The 14,633-nt window shown below is 53.6% G+C and overlaps 1 protein-coding gene across 1 annotated transcript in view; it reads left to right on the top strand.

The window, feature by feature from the left end:
* The window catches only part of USP39 (ubiquitin specific peptidase 39), a 116,439-nt gene that overhangs the window by 60,665 nt on the left and 41,141 nt on the right, over positions 1-14,633 (top strand). The window contains exon 8 of the mRNA XM_075346301.1: positions 2,657-2,724. Coding sequence (XP_075202416.1) covers positions 2,657-2,724 — 68 coding nt within the window. The remainder of the gene's footprint in view (positions 1-2,656; positions 2,725-14,633) is intronic.

Raw genomic sequence — 14,633 nt, 5'->3', positions numbered from 1 at the left:
AGCCACTACTTCAGTAAGGCATGCAGTTTTTTTTAACACTATATACCTGTAGATTAACCCCATATGTGGAGGTAATGGCTTCTCTGGATATAACAGGTTCCCTTTAATAAACCTAAAAGTTCTTGTTTTATGAAAAGCAGAAAAAAAATGATAATGGCTATATCTGGTGATCTGTAGGGGTCTGTCGTATGTGCTGCTTCTTCACCACATGTCCTGGTATTGTGCAAGTATCATGTTTCTTGACAACCGCTGTCTGACACCTGATCTTGTAATTTTGGTGAAGGAGACTCCAGGATGAAACCTCATATTGATTTATTGGTGTACTGTCTCTTTAAGTGATTTTCTATAACAAAATATTTTTTCATAAAACATGGCAGAAATGTATGTCCCTCATTTTCCAAAATGGTATTTTATGAGCTGCATGATGGCGGACACTTACTACAAATCATAAGTGCTGATGGCAGGATGGTCCGGCTCTGTGACTCTCCCACTGTGGTGTCTCGGATCACGCTGGCGTCCACCATCACCGCCCCGCACATTCATATTACCCCGGTGATCAGGACGCTGGTCAGGAGGCCTCATGCTGACATCCATTCCCTGCCCAGCGAGACGCAGACGCTTTTTCCACACTTCGCGGCCCTTCAGGCTGCAGGTTATTTTACAAATGGCCGATTGAATAGAGAAGGACATTTTCCTCTTTATCTCAGATACACAAACAATTACTTTTATGTGGTTGATGTCCTATGGCAGATATGCTAGCCATGAACGGAGGACGGGCGCCCCAATACATGTCACACGGGTGCTGCCACAAAACCTGGGCAATGCAAAGTCGCATCAATGCGAATTGTGGCTTTTAAAGGGGAAAAGACCCTGCTCATGAGGCATCACAGTCTACAAGGAATGGGTACGGAAACCATAGGGATTTATTATAATATCACTTGCATCTTCTCGTCAAAATAAGCCCTTTTGCAATTTACGGCTCGTCAGAATTTCTTGCCGTTCTTAAGCTAATAACACTTTTCTTTTGTTTATAGCTTGTTGCCTAGGAGACAGACCACAGCAGCCGTCTAGCTTGTAAGCGCTATGCCTACGCTGGCTGGGATTAGGAGCTAACTGGTTCCTGAGAAGCTTCAAAATGCTACTTACATGCTCATAAAAGAGTTTGTAAGCGCTGCGCATGCTCTGCTGACTAGCAGCAGTGGTCGGGTTCAAGGCAACTAGATGTAAACAAACGTGTTTAATATCTCGATAATGGCGGACAATTTTAACAAACCGTAAATTGCCAACTGACTTCTATTCACAAGCTCTATATGACAATAACCACTTATTTAAAGGGGCATTCCCATTTTCATGAGTCCTGAGACAAAGCCATATACATTAGAAGAAAGAAGCCATGATTTTCTGGTGTCTTACAGCTTATTTATTCCATGGCGCTACACATATGAAAATGGTATACATAATAGGTACAAGTACAATAATCATAAACAGTACAAGACACAGACAGGTACAGGAGGATAGATGTCCCTGCCCGTGAGGGCTCCGTCTACAAGGGATGGGTGAGGAGACGGGAGGAGAGAGGTCCCTGCCCGCGAGGGCTCACAGTCTACAAGGGATGGGTGAGGAAACGGGAGGAGAGAGGTCCCTGCCCGCAAGGGCTCACAGTCTACAAGGGATGGGGGAGGAGAGAGGTCCCTGCCCGCGAGGGCTCACAGTCTACAAGGGATGGGTGAGGAAACGGGAGGAGAGAGGTCCCTGCCCGCGAGGGCTCACAGTCTACAAGGGATGGGTGAGGAAACAGGAGGAGGGAGGTCCCTGCCCGCGAGGGCTCACAGTCTACAATGGATGGGTGAGGATACAGTTGGTGAGGGTAGAAATTTTCGTGTGGTGCTATAGAGGACTGAGGGTTATTGTAGGTTGTAGGCTTGGTGGAAGAGATGGGTCTTCAGGTTCCTTTTGAAGGTTTCTATGGTAGGTGAGAGTCTGATATGCTGAGGTAGAGCGTTCCAGAGTATGGGGGAGGCACGGGAGAAATCTTGGATGCGATTGTTGGAAGAGGAGATGAGAGGGGAGTAGAGAAGGAGGTCTTCTGAGGATCTGAGGTTACGTGCAGGTAAGTACTGGGAGAATAGGTGACATATGTATGGAGGAGACAGGTTGTGGATGGCTTTGTAGGTCATTATTAGGGTTTTGTCGTTGGGCAATGGGAAGCCAGTGAAGGGATTAGCAGAGCGGAGAGGTCGGGGAGTAGCGGGGGGACAGGTGGATTAGCGGGGCGGCATAGTTTAGAATGAATTGTAGTGGTATGAGACTGTTAAAAGGGAGGCCACAGAGCAGGGGGTTGCAGTAGTCCAGGCGGGAGATGAGGGCATGCACTAGGGTTTTCGCAGCTTCATGGGAATCCAGGAAATATATTTGAGTTAGAGGCGGTAGGAGGTGAAGAGGGCTTGGATGTGTGGCTTGAAGGAGAGAGCAGAGTCGAGGGTCACCCCCGAGCAGCGAACACGCGGGACTAAAGAGAGTGAGCAGCCACTGACTTTGATGGATAGGTCAGGTGGTGTGGTAGAGTGAGGAGGAGGAAAGACAATTCTGTCTAGAATACAATGATGTATTAAATTTACATTGTTAATTTACTTCTGTATATTTGTAATTTCCGCAGCCATTGTGACAGACGTATTCCAGGGATCCATGAGGATATTCACCAAGAAGCTGCCACATCCTGATCTGGTAAGAGGGTAAAAAAAAACAAAAACCCCTGAGTGATGTGCATGTGTCAGCAAAACACAGCCCAGATTGTAAGTGAAGTGAAGACATTGCTGCTCTTCATACAGACGTAGAGAAGGGTTTCTAGACGTCAACTCTAACATGATGGTGTATATATATAGATAGATAGAGGGATAGATAGATATATACGTGTGTGTGTGTGTGTGTGTGTGTGTGTGTATATATATATGTGTATATATATATATATATATATATATATATATATATATATATATATATATATATATATATATATATATATATATATATATATATATATATATATATATATATATATATATATATATATATATATATATTTTTATATATATATATATATATATATATATATATATATATATATATATATATATATATATATTTTTATATATATATATATATATATACATATACATATACATATACATTTTCTCTATCGTTTCATTGGGGGACACAGGACCATGGGTTATGCTGCTGTCACTAGGAGGCTGACACTAAGTAAACATAAAAAAGTTAGCTCCTCCCTAGCAGCATACACCCCGAGCCGGAGGCGGGCTCAGATCAGTTTTTAGCTTAGTGTCGTAGGAGGCTGATGTGGGCCGTCTCGGCCCCCCTCAGCCATGTATGTTTTTGCGCTTTTTTATTTTATTTCGGCGCCGCTCATCGCTCTCATACCTGTCGTCTTCTTCTCTGCAGGTATTCGCTTCACTCATTCTCCGCAGCCCCGTGGGTACCGCTCCCCAGGGTCGCAGGGGCTTGAGACTTCGGAGCCCTCTCCCCCGCCCGTCCCCGTGGTACCACTCCCGGGGGTGCGCGTGTGGGCAGGTTGTTTTGTGGGCACCCCTGATTCGCCCTGAGGTATCACCCCAAAGGGCGTACAGGGGAATACAGCAGGGATGGAACCTCAGCAGCGTTTGTGATAGATGGGGCCCTGTCACGCTGCCTTCTCCTGATAGGGGGCTGTCTACCCCCATCATGATGCCTACTACCCTGCCTTCAGCACGCTCTCCCCCGGAGCCTTCCTGGACGAGCAGCGCTGTTCACAGGCAGGGCCAGGGAGCTCTGCCTGCACCGCATCCATCGCTGAGCCGGCGCCGCCGATTGCAGGTAGGATCCGACTTCCCTGCTCTTTCCCCCGGCCCCCTCCATAAATTTAGTCCCCGGCTTCGGCCTAGTCGCTCCTGCGTCCTAGCCACGCCCCCGCTGCATGCTATTGGCCGCCGGTCGTCTCCCTCTGTACCTCCCACTGCTCTGCCTCCTGGCAGATGGTGGGGGCTGTGAATCCTCCAGACTTTTCGCGCCGGAATCCTGCTCCTCCCCCAGCCTCCTCCAGCGTCCCCTCTCCATTTTAGCCTGCCTCTGGTCCCCTGAGGCTGCAGCACGCCGGCGTTCTGAGTTTTCTGGCCAGCTCATTCCTGGACTCCACTTCTGGACTGGTGGGCAGCACGCAGGACCTGGGTAAGCTCTGCTCCTAAGGAGTAGCCCTCACTAGGTAGCATTCTCTGAGTTTAGGGACGAGTTAACCCTCTCCTGTCTCCTTCCTAGCAGCCACCAGGGAGAGTACCTGTGTGCACCATGCCTAAGGCTAAGCCCACCCAATCCAAGCAGGCCCCCTTTGCACTATTTTTTGCATGCTCCTCCTGCAGCTCCAAATTTTCCCAGGGTCAGGACGCCCCACTATGCTCCGTCTGTTCTACAGACGCGCAGCCTCCGCAGGACTCCGCGGCCGACGCTTCTGATACCGCAGACGCCACAGCGCCATATGCTGCAGGGCCCTGCGTCCCGCCCCCCCCCGACTGGCTAGCGTCCCTGTCCCAGTCCGTAGATTCCCTCTCTGAGGCTTCTCGGACCATCGCGCAAGCTCTACGCCTGCTGCCGACGCTCGCCCAGATTCCCGCAGACCCGGCGCAATTGCCCCCGGAGCAGGTGAGCCCCGTTGCAGGGTCCTCCTCTGCTGCTCAGAAACGGACCCGCCGGGTCTCGTCCTCAGACTCTTCCCAGGTTTCACCTTCATCCCCAGGTCCAGACCGTCAGTCCTCCAGGGAGGCTTCTGACTGCTCCGAGGATGATTCCGATGCGGTACCCCTACAGGACTCAGAGCAGGCGGCCGATATTCGGCACATGGTAAATAGCCTGATAGAAGCAGTAAACCAGACCTTGAAGGTACAGGTGGACCCAGTCTCCTCCCAGAGCACCCAGGTCTCCTTTAAGCGGGTGAAGCGGGCCCAGAACACATTCAGCGGACATCCAGAATTCGCTGAGTTACTGCGCAGCCACAGGCAACAGCCGGACAGGGTATTTACCAGCGGTAAGTCCATCGATTTGCATTATCCCTTTCCTGAGGGTCTTCGAAAGGATTGGGCAGGTTCCCCTGTGGTTGACCCCCCAGTCTCCCGCCTGTCTTCTCACACAGTCCTTCCACTCACTAACGGTACGTCTCTCAAAGATCCTACGGACCGTACTATTGACAGGTTGGCCCGTTCCGCCTTCGAGGCAGCGGGCTCATCCCTCTCTCCGGCCTTCGCCTCGGTTTGGGTGGCGAAGGCCCTGATGTCCTGGGCGGACACGCTACGCGGCGGTCTCCGCGCCATTCCTACCAATCCGGACCTGGTTCCCATCGCCTCGCAGATTTCCCTCGCGGGTGAGTACTTGCTCAATGCAGCCCTGGCGTCTGCAAGTTGCGCGACCCAGGCCGCCAGCAACAATGTGGCCATCCGTCGAGCCCTTTGGCTCCGCTCCTGGAACGCGGATGCGGCCTCTAAGAAGTCACTAACTTCCCTGCCCTTCCTAGGGGAGCGTCTCTTCGGAGATAGGCTGGACCAGCTGATCTCCGATGCAACGGGAGGAAAGAGTACATCTCTCCCCCAATTGCGCCCCAAGCGCTTCCAGAATCGGCGCTCCACCGCTCGTTTCCGGTCCTTTCGCAGCTTCAGCTCCAATCCCCAGCCGCGGAAAAGCCGCTCTCCTCCGAGAGACAGGAAGACCCCGTCATTCAAGACCAATCCCGCCTGGCGTTCACGCCCCCGCCAGTCCACGAGATCCTCTTCTGGTTACCGCCGTCGTTCCTCCAAGTGACTCGCGGTCGGCGCGCAACAGCGCCAGACTTGTGGGAGGGCGCCTGTCTCGTTTTCAGCATGTGTGGATCCCCCTGACCGCCGATGCCTGGGTCAGAGAGATCATCACATCAGGCTACAAAATAGAATTCGAGGCAAAGCCACCGAGACGTTTTTTCCTATCTCGCCCTCCCGAGTCTACCGCGCGGGCTCGCGCGTTCTTTCACTCCATAGACTCCCTCCTCCGAACCGGAGTCGTGGTACCAGTCCCTCCCGCAGAGCGTTTCAAGGGGTTCTATTCCAACCTTTTCGTGGTCCCCAAAAAGGACGGCTCTGTCCGTCCCGTCCTCGACCTAAAGCTTCTGAACAGGTCGGTGAGACCTCGGCCGTTTCGAATGGAGTCACTCCGGTCCGTCATCGCGTCCATGGAGGTAGGCGAATTCCTGGCATCGCTGGATATTCAAGACGCCTATCTTCACGTCCCGATAGCCACCTCTCACCAACAGTTCCTCCGTTTTGCGATAGCGGAAGATCACTTCCAGTTCACAGCTCTTCCCTTCGGCCTCGCATCCGCACCCAGGGTCTTTACGAAGATCATGGCTGCTGCCATGTCCGTTTTGCATGCCAGGGGTGTCATGGTCATCCCGTACTTGGACGATATGTTGATAAAGGGCTCTTCTTTCGAGGACTGTCGTCTCGGGGTTCAGGTCACGATCGACACCCTTTCACGGTTAGGGTGGCTGATAAATCGGAAGAAGTCCTCTCTGATCCCGGCCCGTCGGATCACCTTTTTAGGCATGGTATTCGATACCATCCAAGGGCGAGTTTTCCTCACACAGGAGAAGATCTCCTCCCTACAACGAGGACTCCGCGCTCTTCGGCGTCAGCGCCAAGTGTCCATCAGGTTCGGCATGCGAGTCCTCGGTCGTATGGTGGCGGCGATGGAAGCGGTACCCTTTGCACAGTTCCATCTCCGGCCACTCCAGCTGGCCTTGCTGAAGAAGTGGGACAGATCTCCCTTTTCTCTGGACCGCAGGTTTCATCTTTCGCCGGAGACCCGCAACTCCCTCCGTTGGTGGCTCAATCAGCGCAACCTCGCATCAGGGAGGTCTTTCCTCCCGCTCCACTGGAAGATAGTGACCACCGACGCCAGTCTCCAGGGCTGGGGAGCAGTGTTTCGACATCACACAGCGCAGGGCCGATGGTCACCGAGAGAGAGTTGTCTCCAGATCAACATTTTGGAGATAAGAGCCATCCGGCTAGCCTTGCAGCAGTTTCGGCACCTAGTACAGGGTTGCCCGGTCAGGATCCAGTCGGACAATGCGACGGCGGTGGCGTACATCAACCACCAAGGCGGCACAAGAAGTGTCGGGGCGATGCGAGAAGTCAAGAAGATATTGCACTGGGCCGAGTGTCATCACTCCCTGATCTCAGCGGTACACATCCCAGGCGTGGACAATTGGGCGGCGGACTTCCTCAGCAGGGAAGGCCTCGCCTCCGGAGAATGGTCCCTCAACCGGGAAGTCTTCAACCAGATCTGCGACAGATGGGGAGTTCCGGACGTGGACCTAATGGCCTCCCGGTTCAACCGTCAAGTTCCGCACTTTGTAGCGCGGTGCCGCGACCGCTTGGCTTTAGGAGTCGACGCCCTCACCCTGTCATGGAGCCAGTTCAGTCTCCCGTACATCTTCCCTCCGCTCCCTCTAATTCCGAGGGTCCTCAAGAAGATCAAGGCGGAAGGGATACCGGTCATCCTAGTGGCTCCGGACTGGCCCAGGCGAGCATGGTTCGCGGAACTAACTCAGCTCCTCGCAGACGCTCCGTGGCGCCTTCCAGACCGTCCAGATCTCCTGCAGCAGGGGCCTCTCTTCCATCAGAACTCACAGGTCCTAAATTTGACGGCCTGGCCATTGAATCCTGGGTTCTAGCTAAGGCTGGTTTTTCCTCAAGAGTGATTCAGACAATGATTAGGGCCAGGAAGCCATCTTCATCAAAGATTTACCACCGCACGTGGAAAGTTTTCTTCAGGTGGTGTGAAGAGCAGAATATTTCTTCTCCTCTCGCCTTCTCCCTTCCTTCCCTGTTGGCATTCTTGCAGTCAGGCCTAGATGCGGGTCTCTCGCTCGCAACACTAAAGGGCCAGATATCGGCGTTATCAATCCTGTTTCAGAAGCCACTGGCCGCTCGTTCACAGGTTAAGACCTTCATCCAGGGAGTAGCCCACCTGGCACCGCCGTACCGTCGGCCTCTAGAACCGTGGGACCTTAATCTAGTCCTAGGGTCACTTCAGGGCTCCCCATTCGAGCCCTTGCGAGAACCTTCCCTGTCTCACCTGTCTTGGAAGGTGGTGTTTCTTGTTGCCATCACTTCTATTCGCAGGACGTCAGAGCTGGCAGCTCTCTCTTGTCGTTCCCCCTTTTTGATTTTTCACCAGGACAAAGCGGTTCTCCGGCCAGATCCCGCTTTTCTCCCAAAGGTGGTCTCCCCGTTCCATCTTAACGAGGAAATCATCCTTCCATCCTTCTGTCCTGGCCCCTCTCACAGCTTGGAGAGGTCCTTGCACACCCTGGACCTAGTGCGTGCACTTAGAATTTATGTCTCCAGGACCGCGCCGTTCCGTAAGTCAGATGGTCTGTTTGTTCTCCCTTCTGGTCCCAAGAAGGGTGAATCGGCATCCAAGGCCACAATTGCCAGATGGATCCGTTCCGCCATATCAGAGGCCTACCGGATTCGGGACAAGTCTCCGCCGCGGGGGGTAAAGGCGCACTCTACCCGCGCAGTGGGCGCCTCTTGGGCGATTAGGCATCAGGCGTCGGCCGACCAGGTCTGCAAGGCCGCCACCTGGTCTAGCCTGCACACCTTTACTAGGTTCTACCACGTTCACACCCAAGCATCGGCAGATGCTATTTTTGGGAGAAAGGTCTTGCAGGCAGCAGTTGCGCACCTGTAATAGGGTGGCAGCATTCAATTATAGTGCAAGCCCGCCGAGGGAGGTTGTTGTTGTCTGCCTCTGCGGGTTTTTCGGTATTCCCACCCAGGGACTGCTTTTGGACGTCCCATGGTCCTGTGTCCCCCAATGAAACGATAGAGAAAGTAGGATTTTTGTGTACTCACCGTAAAATCTCTTTCTCTGAGTCTTCATTGGGGGACACAGCACCCACCCTGCTTGGTTTTTTGGTTGATTCAATTGCATTTGCCTGCTATTTTTTCAGTGGTCTTATGTTCATAGACCTCTTGTTTGCACGGCTGCATTGTTTTAGTTACAACTTGTGTTTATGTATGGTGATTCTGGTACTCCTCCTACTGCTTGTGCACCAACTGATCTGAGCCCGCCTCCGGCTCGGGGTGTATGCTGCTAGGGAGGAGCTAACTTTTTTATGTTTACTTAGTGTCAGCCTCCTAGTGACAGCAGCATAACCCATGGTCCTGTGTCCCCCAATGAAGACTCAGAGAAAGAGATTTTACGGTGAGTACACAAAAATCCTACTTTTTTATATATATTTTTCTTCATCGCTCCTTATGGGAGACCCAGACCATGGGTGTTTAGCTTCTGCCTCCGGAGGACACACAAAGTACTACACTAAAAGTGTAGCTCCTCCCTCCGAGCATATACACCCCCTGGATGACAAATCCAACCAGTTCAATGCTTTGTGTTCAGGAGGTCACACACACACACACACATGCATTCTCATCTGAATTTTGATTTTTGATTTCAAAGATTTGGAAGAAAAGCGGGTCCAATCTGGACTCCCGGCATGTCCCTTCTCACCCCACTGTGTCGGCGGTGCTGTTAAGGTTGATTTTACAAGGCTGGAGCCTTCACATGCCGCGCTACTTCACCATCCCCTGAGGCTCTGGCTTGAAGTGGGAGCCATCACGGTTCTCACTGCTTGCAGGAGACCGGTCTCCATCCGCAGCCCTTTCAGGTTCCTGCCGGACGGAGCGCTCACCCCCCAGGGACCTGGCCCTGCGTCTCATAAGCTAAGTATTGAGATGTTATTCAGGGGTCCCTTGTACATTTATTGTGGGGAGAGTGTGTTTTGTTCACTTTGCTGTGATTTCTGGCCGGTTCTCTGGTTTTTTCCTGAGAACCGCGCCGAGGGTGCCTGCTCGTCGGCCGCATGGAAAAATCTAGGCCCCGGCTTCAGATGCGGCCTAGTTTCGTTTTCAGTGCCCCTGCATGTCAGTCGTGCAGGGGAACAGTGCGGCGCTGCCCACCGGCCGTTCAGCAGAGGGGAGGACACTCCTTTCTGAGGAGATGTTCCCCTCCCCTGTATATCTCCTTGGCCCTCCGGTTCCCGCTCCTGGACTAAACCCCGCCCCCCCTCCTCACTCCGGCGCCATTTTATCAGCGTTCTCACACTGATCGGCGCTGGCTGCTGCAGCTCTGCATCTGCTGGGGGTCCGAGCTGTGGAATCCGGAGGGCACACAAAAAGCGGTCTGGTAAGCCACAACCTCTGGTTGTGGACTTTATTATACACTCTCTGGGGGTCATTCTGAAGGAGTGTGTTCTTTACTGCAGAGCCTCCACCTCAGCAGCATGTCTCTCACTAGGAGCAAGGCTGCAAGGCTTTACTCTATATGCACTGCATGTAAGCTCATACTGCCTGAACCGAGCACATATCCACATTGTGATGCCTGCTCTAACATGGTGGTGCCTCAGCCTGGAGCCTCCCCAGGGGTCTCTCCGGCTGCTCCAGCCCCGGTGGCTGAACCCCCGGCTTGGGTAGCATCGTTTTCTAAAGCTATCTCACAGTCCTTTGCCGACTCCATGGGACAGCTGTCCCGGACTCTGCTGACCATGCATCAGCCCCCTTCTCAGGGCGCCTCTGCTGCTCCGACTCGCTCTGCAGAGCTCACAGAGGATTTTTTATCTGTTCCCGGACCCCGTCCTCCTAAACGGAGACGCAGGGACTCTTCTCCCTCCTCGTCCCACGGCTCTGATTCACGAGCTGAATTGCAGGGCGAGGAGGATGCCTTTACTGTGGGCTCGGACGCTACCTCTATGTACCCCATTGATCTATCTGACGGTGATGCGGATGTTAGTGACTTGATTGCGTCCATTAACTCCGTTCTGAACCTCAATCCACCAGTGTCAGAGGAACAAGCCTCTCTGGTAGAAAAACACCAGTTTACCTCACCTAAGAGAGCAAGGAGTATGTTTTTTAACCACTCCAGTTTTCAGGCCACTGTGACCAAGCCCAGGGACTGTCCTGACAAACGCTTCCCAATGAGTAGTTCTGATGACCGTTTTCCCTTTCCACCAGAAGTGGTCAAGGAGTGGGCTCAGTCACCAAAGGTGGATCCTCCGGTGTCTAGAATCTCAGCCCGGACAGTTGTATCTGTGGCCGATGGCACCTCACTTAAGGATCCCACTGACCGCCAGGTTGACCTTCTGGCCAAATCTGTATATGAGGCGGCAGGGGCCTCGTTCTCCCCGTCCTTTGCAGCAGTGTGGGCTCTTAAGGCAGTCTCTGCTTCTCTGGCGGAGATACATTCCCTCGCCAGGGACTCTATACCCGAAATGGTTGCCTTAACTTCCCAGGCTTCGGCTTTTTCATCCTATGCCATGTCTGCCATTCTGGAGGCTTCTCACCGCACGGCGGTGGCTTCCGCTAATTCACTCGCAATCCGCAGGATCTTGTGGCTTCGAGAATGGAAAGCAGACGCTTCTTCCAAGAAGTACCTTGCTGGGCTCCCCTTTGCTGGGTCCCGGCTGTTTGGTGAACAACTGGATGAAATTATTAAGGAAGCTACTGGCGGGAAGAGTACTTCCTTGCCACAAACTAAAACCAGGAAACCTGTCCAGGGCAGGAACCAGTCGAGGTTTCGTTCCTTTCGTTCCTCTAACTGGTCATCCTCTAAGCCTTCAGCTTCGTCCACTAACTCAGCCAAGGATCGAAAACCCAGCTGGCGCGCGACGCCGCGTCCTCAGAAGATCGGAGGAGCCGCTGCCACTAAGGCAGCCTCCTCTTGACTATCTGGCTGCGCCAGCAACGTCCTTGGTCGGTGGCAGGCTCTCCCACTTTGGCGACGTGTGGTTTCAACACGTCTCCGATCAGTGGGTGCGGGATATCATCTCCCACGGCTACAGGATAGAATTTTCTTCCAGCCCGCCAAACAGATTTTTTCTGTCCACTCCCCCCTGCTCCAAAGCCGCCGCCTTCTCGCAGGCCGTGGCATCCTTGCAGGCCAACGGAGTAATTGTTCCGGTTCCCGCCCGGGAACGGTTCAGAGGTTTCTACTCAAACCTCTTCCTAGTCCCCAAGAAGGACGGTTCCTTCCGACCCATCCTGGATCTCAAGCTTCTCAACAAGCATGTTCAGGTGCGGCACTTTCGCATGGAATCTCTGCGATCGGTCATTGCCTCAATGACCCAAGGAGATTTTCTAGCATCCATCGACATCAGAGATGCCTATCTGCATGTGCCAATTGCAGTTTCACACCAGCGTTGGCTACGTTTTGCAATCGGAGAGGAACATTTCCAATTCGTGGCTCTCCCCTTCGGGTTAGCCACGGCCCCCCGTGTATTCACCAAGGTCATGGCAGCAGTAATTGCGGTTCTGCACCTCCAGGGGTTGGCAGTGATTCCTTACCTGGACGGCCTTCTAGTCAAGGCTTCATCCAGTGCAGACTGTCAGCGGAGTGTCTCGCTCACTCTCGCCACGCTTGTTCATTTCGGGTGGCTTGTCAATCTGCCCAAGTCCACTCTGACCCCGACCCAGAAACTTACGTACCTAGGGATGCAATTCGAGACTCTGCCGGCACTTGTGAAGCTGCCCTTAGTCAAACAGCAGTCCCTTCATCTGGCGGTGCGTTCTCTGTTGAAGCCCCGCCGTCATTCCATCATGCACCTCATGCAGGTGCTGGGTCAGATGGTGGCGTCAATGGAAGCGGTTCCCTTTGCCCAGTTCCATCTGCGTCCTCTGCAGCTGGACATTCTCCGCTTTTGGGACAAGCGGACCTCTTCTTTGCACAGGCTAGTGGCTCTGTCGCCACAGACCAGGAGCTCTCTTCAGTGGTGGCTTCGGCCCCTCTTTGTCTCAGGGACGCTCCTTCCTGACTCCGTCCTGGGTGATCCTCACCACGGACGCCAGTCTCTCCGGCTGGGGAGCAGTATTTCTCCACCACCGAGCACAGGGCACTTGGACTCCGTCCGAATCAGCCCTCTCGATCAATGTGCTGGAAATCAGGGCTGTACTCCTAGCTCTCGTAGCCTTTCACCACCTCTTGGCGGGCAAGCACATTCGAGTCCAGTCGGACAACGCGACAGCAGTTGCCTACATCAATCACCAGGGCGGGACTCGCAGCCGCCTGGCGATGTTGGAGGTTCAACGCATCCTTCAGTGGACGGAGGACTCCAAGTCCACCATATCCGTAGTCCACATCCCAGGCGTAGAAAACTGGGAGGCAGATTATCTCAGCCGTCAAACCGTGGACAGCGGCGAGTGGGCCCTGCATCCGGCAGTGTTCCGGTCAATCTGCCGCAAGTGGGGCACTCCGGAGGTGGATCTAATGGCATCCCGGCACAACAACAAGGTCCCGGTTTACGTGGCTCGTTCCCACGATCCTCAGGCCTTGGCAGCGGACGCGCTGGTTCAAGATTGGTCCCAGTTCCATCTGGCCTACGTGTTTCCCCCTCTAGCTCTCTTGCCCAGAGTCCTGCGCAAGATCAGAATGGAGGGCCGTCGGGTCATAATCATTGCTCCAGACTGGCCCAGGCGAGCTTGGTACCCAGACCTGCTCCGTCTGTCCGTAGAAATGCCGTGGCATCTCCCGGACCGCCCAGACCGTCTCTCTCAAGGTCCGTTTTTCCGCCAGAATTCTGCGGCTCTCAGATTGACAGCGTGGCTCTTGAGTCCTGGATCCTGACGGCTTCAGGCATTCCTTCCGAGGTCATCTCCACTATGACTCAGGCTCGGAAGTCTTCCTCGGCCAGGATTTACCACAGGACTTGGAGGATTTTCCTGTCCTGGTGTCGCTCTTCCGGCCATGCTCCTTGGCCGTTTTGTTTGCCAACCATCCTGTCCTTTCTACAGTCCGGTCTGCAGCTAGGACTATCCCTCAATTCCCTCAAGGGACAGGTCTCGGCTCTCAGTGTTGTTCCAGCGGCGTATCGCCCGACTGGCTCAGGTGCGCACCTTCATGCAGGGCGCATCTTACATCATTCCTCCTTACCGGCGGCCTTTGGATCCCTGGGACCTTAATCTGGTCCTCACGGCCTTACAGAAACCCCCCTTTGAGCCTCTTAGGGAGGTTTCTTTGTTTCGACTTTCACAGAAAGTGGTCTTTCTGGTGGCCATAACTTCTCTCAGAAGAGTCTCTGATTTGGCTGCGCTCTCTTCGGAGTCACCCTTTTTGGTTTTTCACCAAGACAAGGTGGTTCTCCATCCGACTCCGGACTTTCTCCCTAAGGTGGTGTCTCCTTTCCACCTTAACCAGGACATTTCATTGCCTTCCCTTTGTCCGGCCCCTGTACATCGCTTTGAGAAAGCGTTGCATACCTTGGATTTGGTGCGGGCGCTCCGGATCTATGTGTCACGCACCGCCGCTCTTAGGCGGTGCACCTCTCTTTTTGTGCTAACCACGGGTCAGCGCAAGGGTCTCTCGGCTTCTAAACCGACCCTAGCTCGTTGGATTAGGTCGGCCATATCCGATGCCTACCAATGTTCTCAGGTGCCTCCCCCGCCAGGGATTAAGGCGCACTCGACCAGAGCTGTCGGTGCCTCCTGGGCTTTCAGGCACCGGCTCAGCAAGTCTGTCAGGCTGCCACTTGGTCTAGTCTGCACACCTTTTCGAAAAACACTACCAAGTGCATG

Source organism: Anomaloglossus baeobatrachus, chromosome 4, assembly GCF_048569485.1.
Source record: "Anomaloglossus baeobatrachus isolate aAnoBae1 chromosome 4, aAnoBae1.hap1, whole genome shotgun sequence".
In the NCBI taxonomy this organism is placed as follows: domain Eukaryota; kingdom Metazoa; phylum Chordata; class Amphibia; order Anura; family Aromobatidae; genus Anomaloglossus; species Anomaloglossus baeobatrachus.
This window is presented reverse-complemented; position numbering and strand designations above follow the sequence as displayed.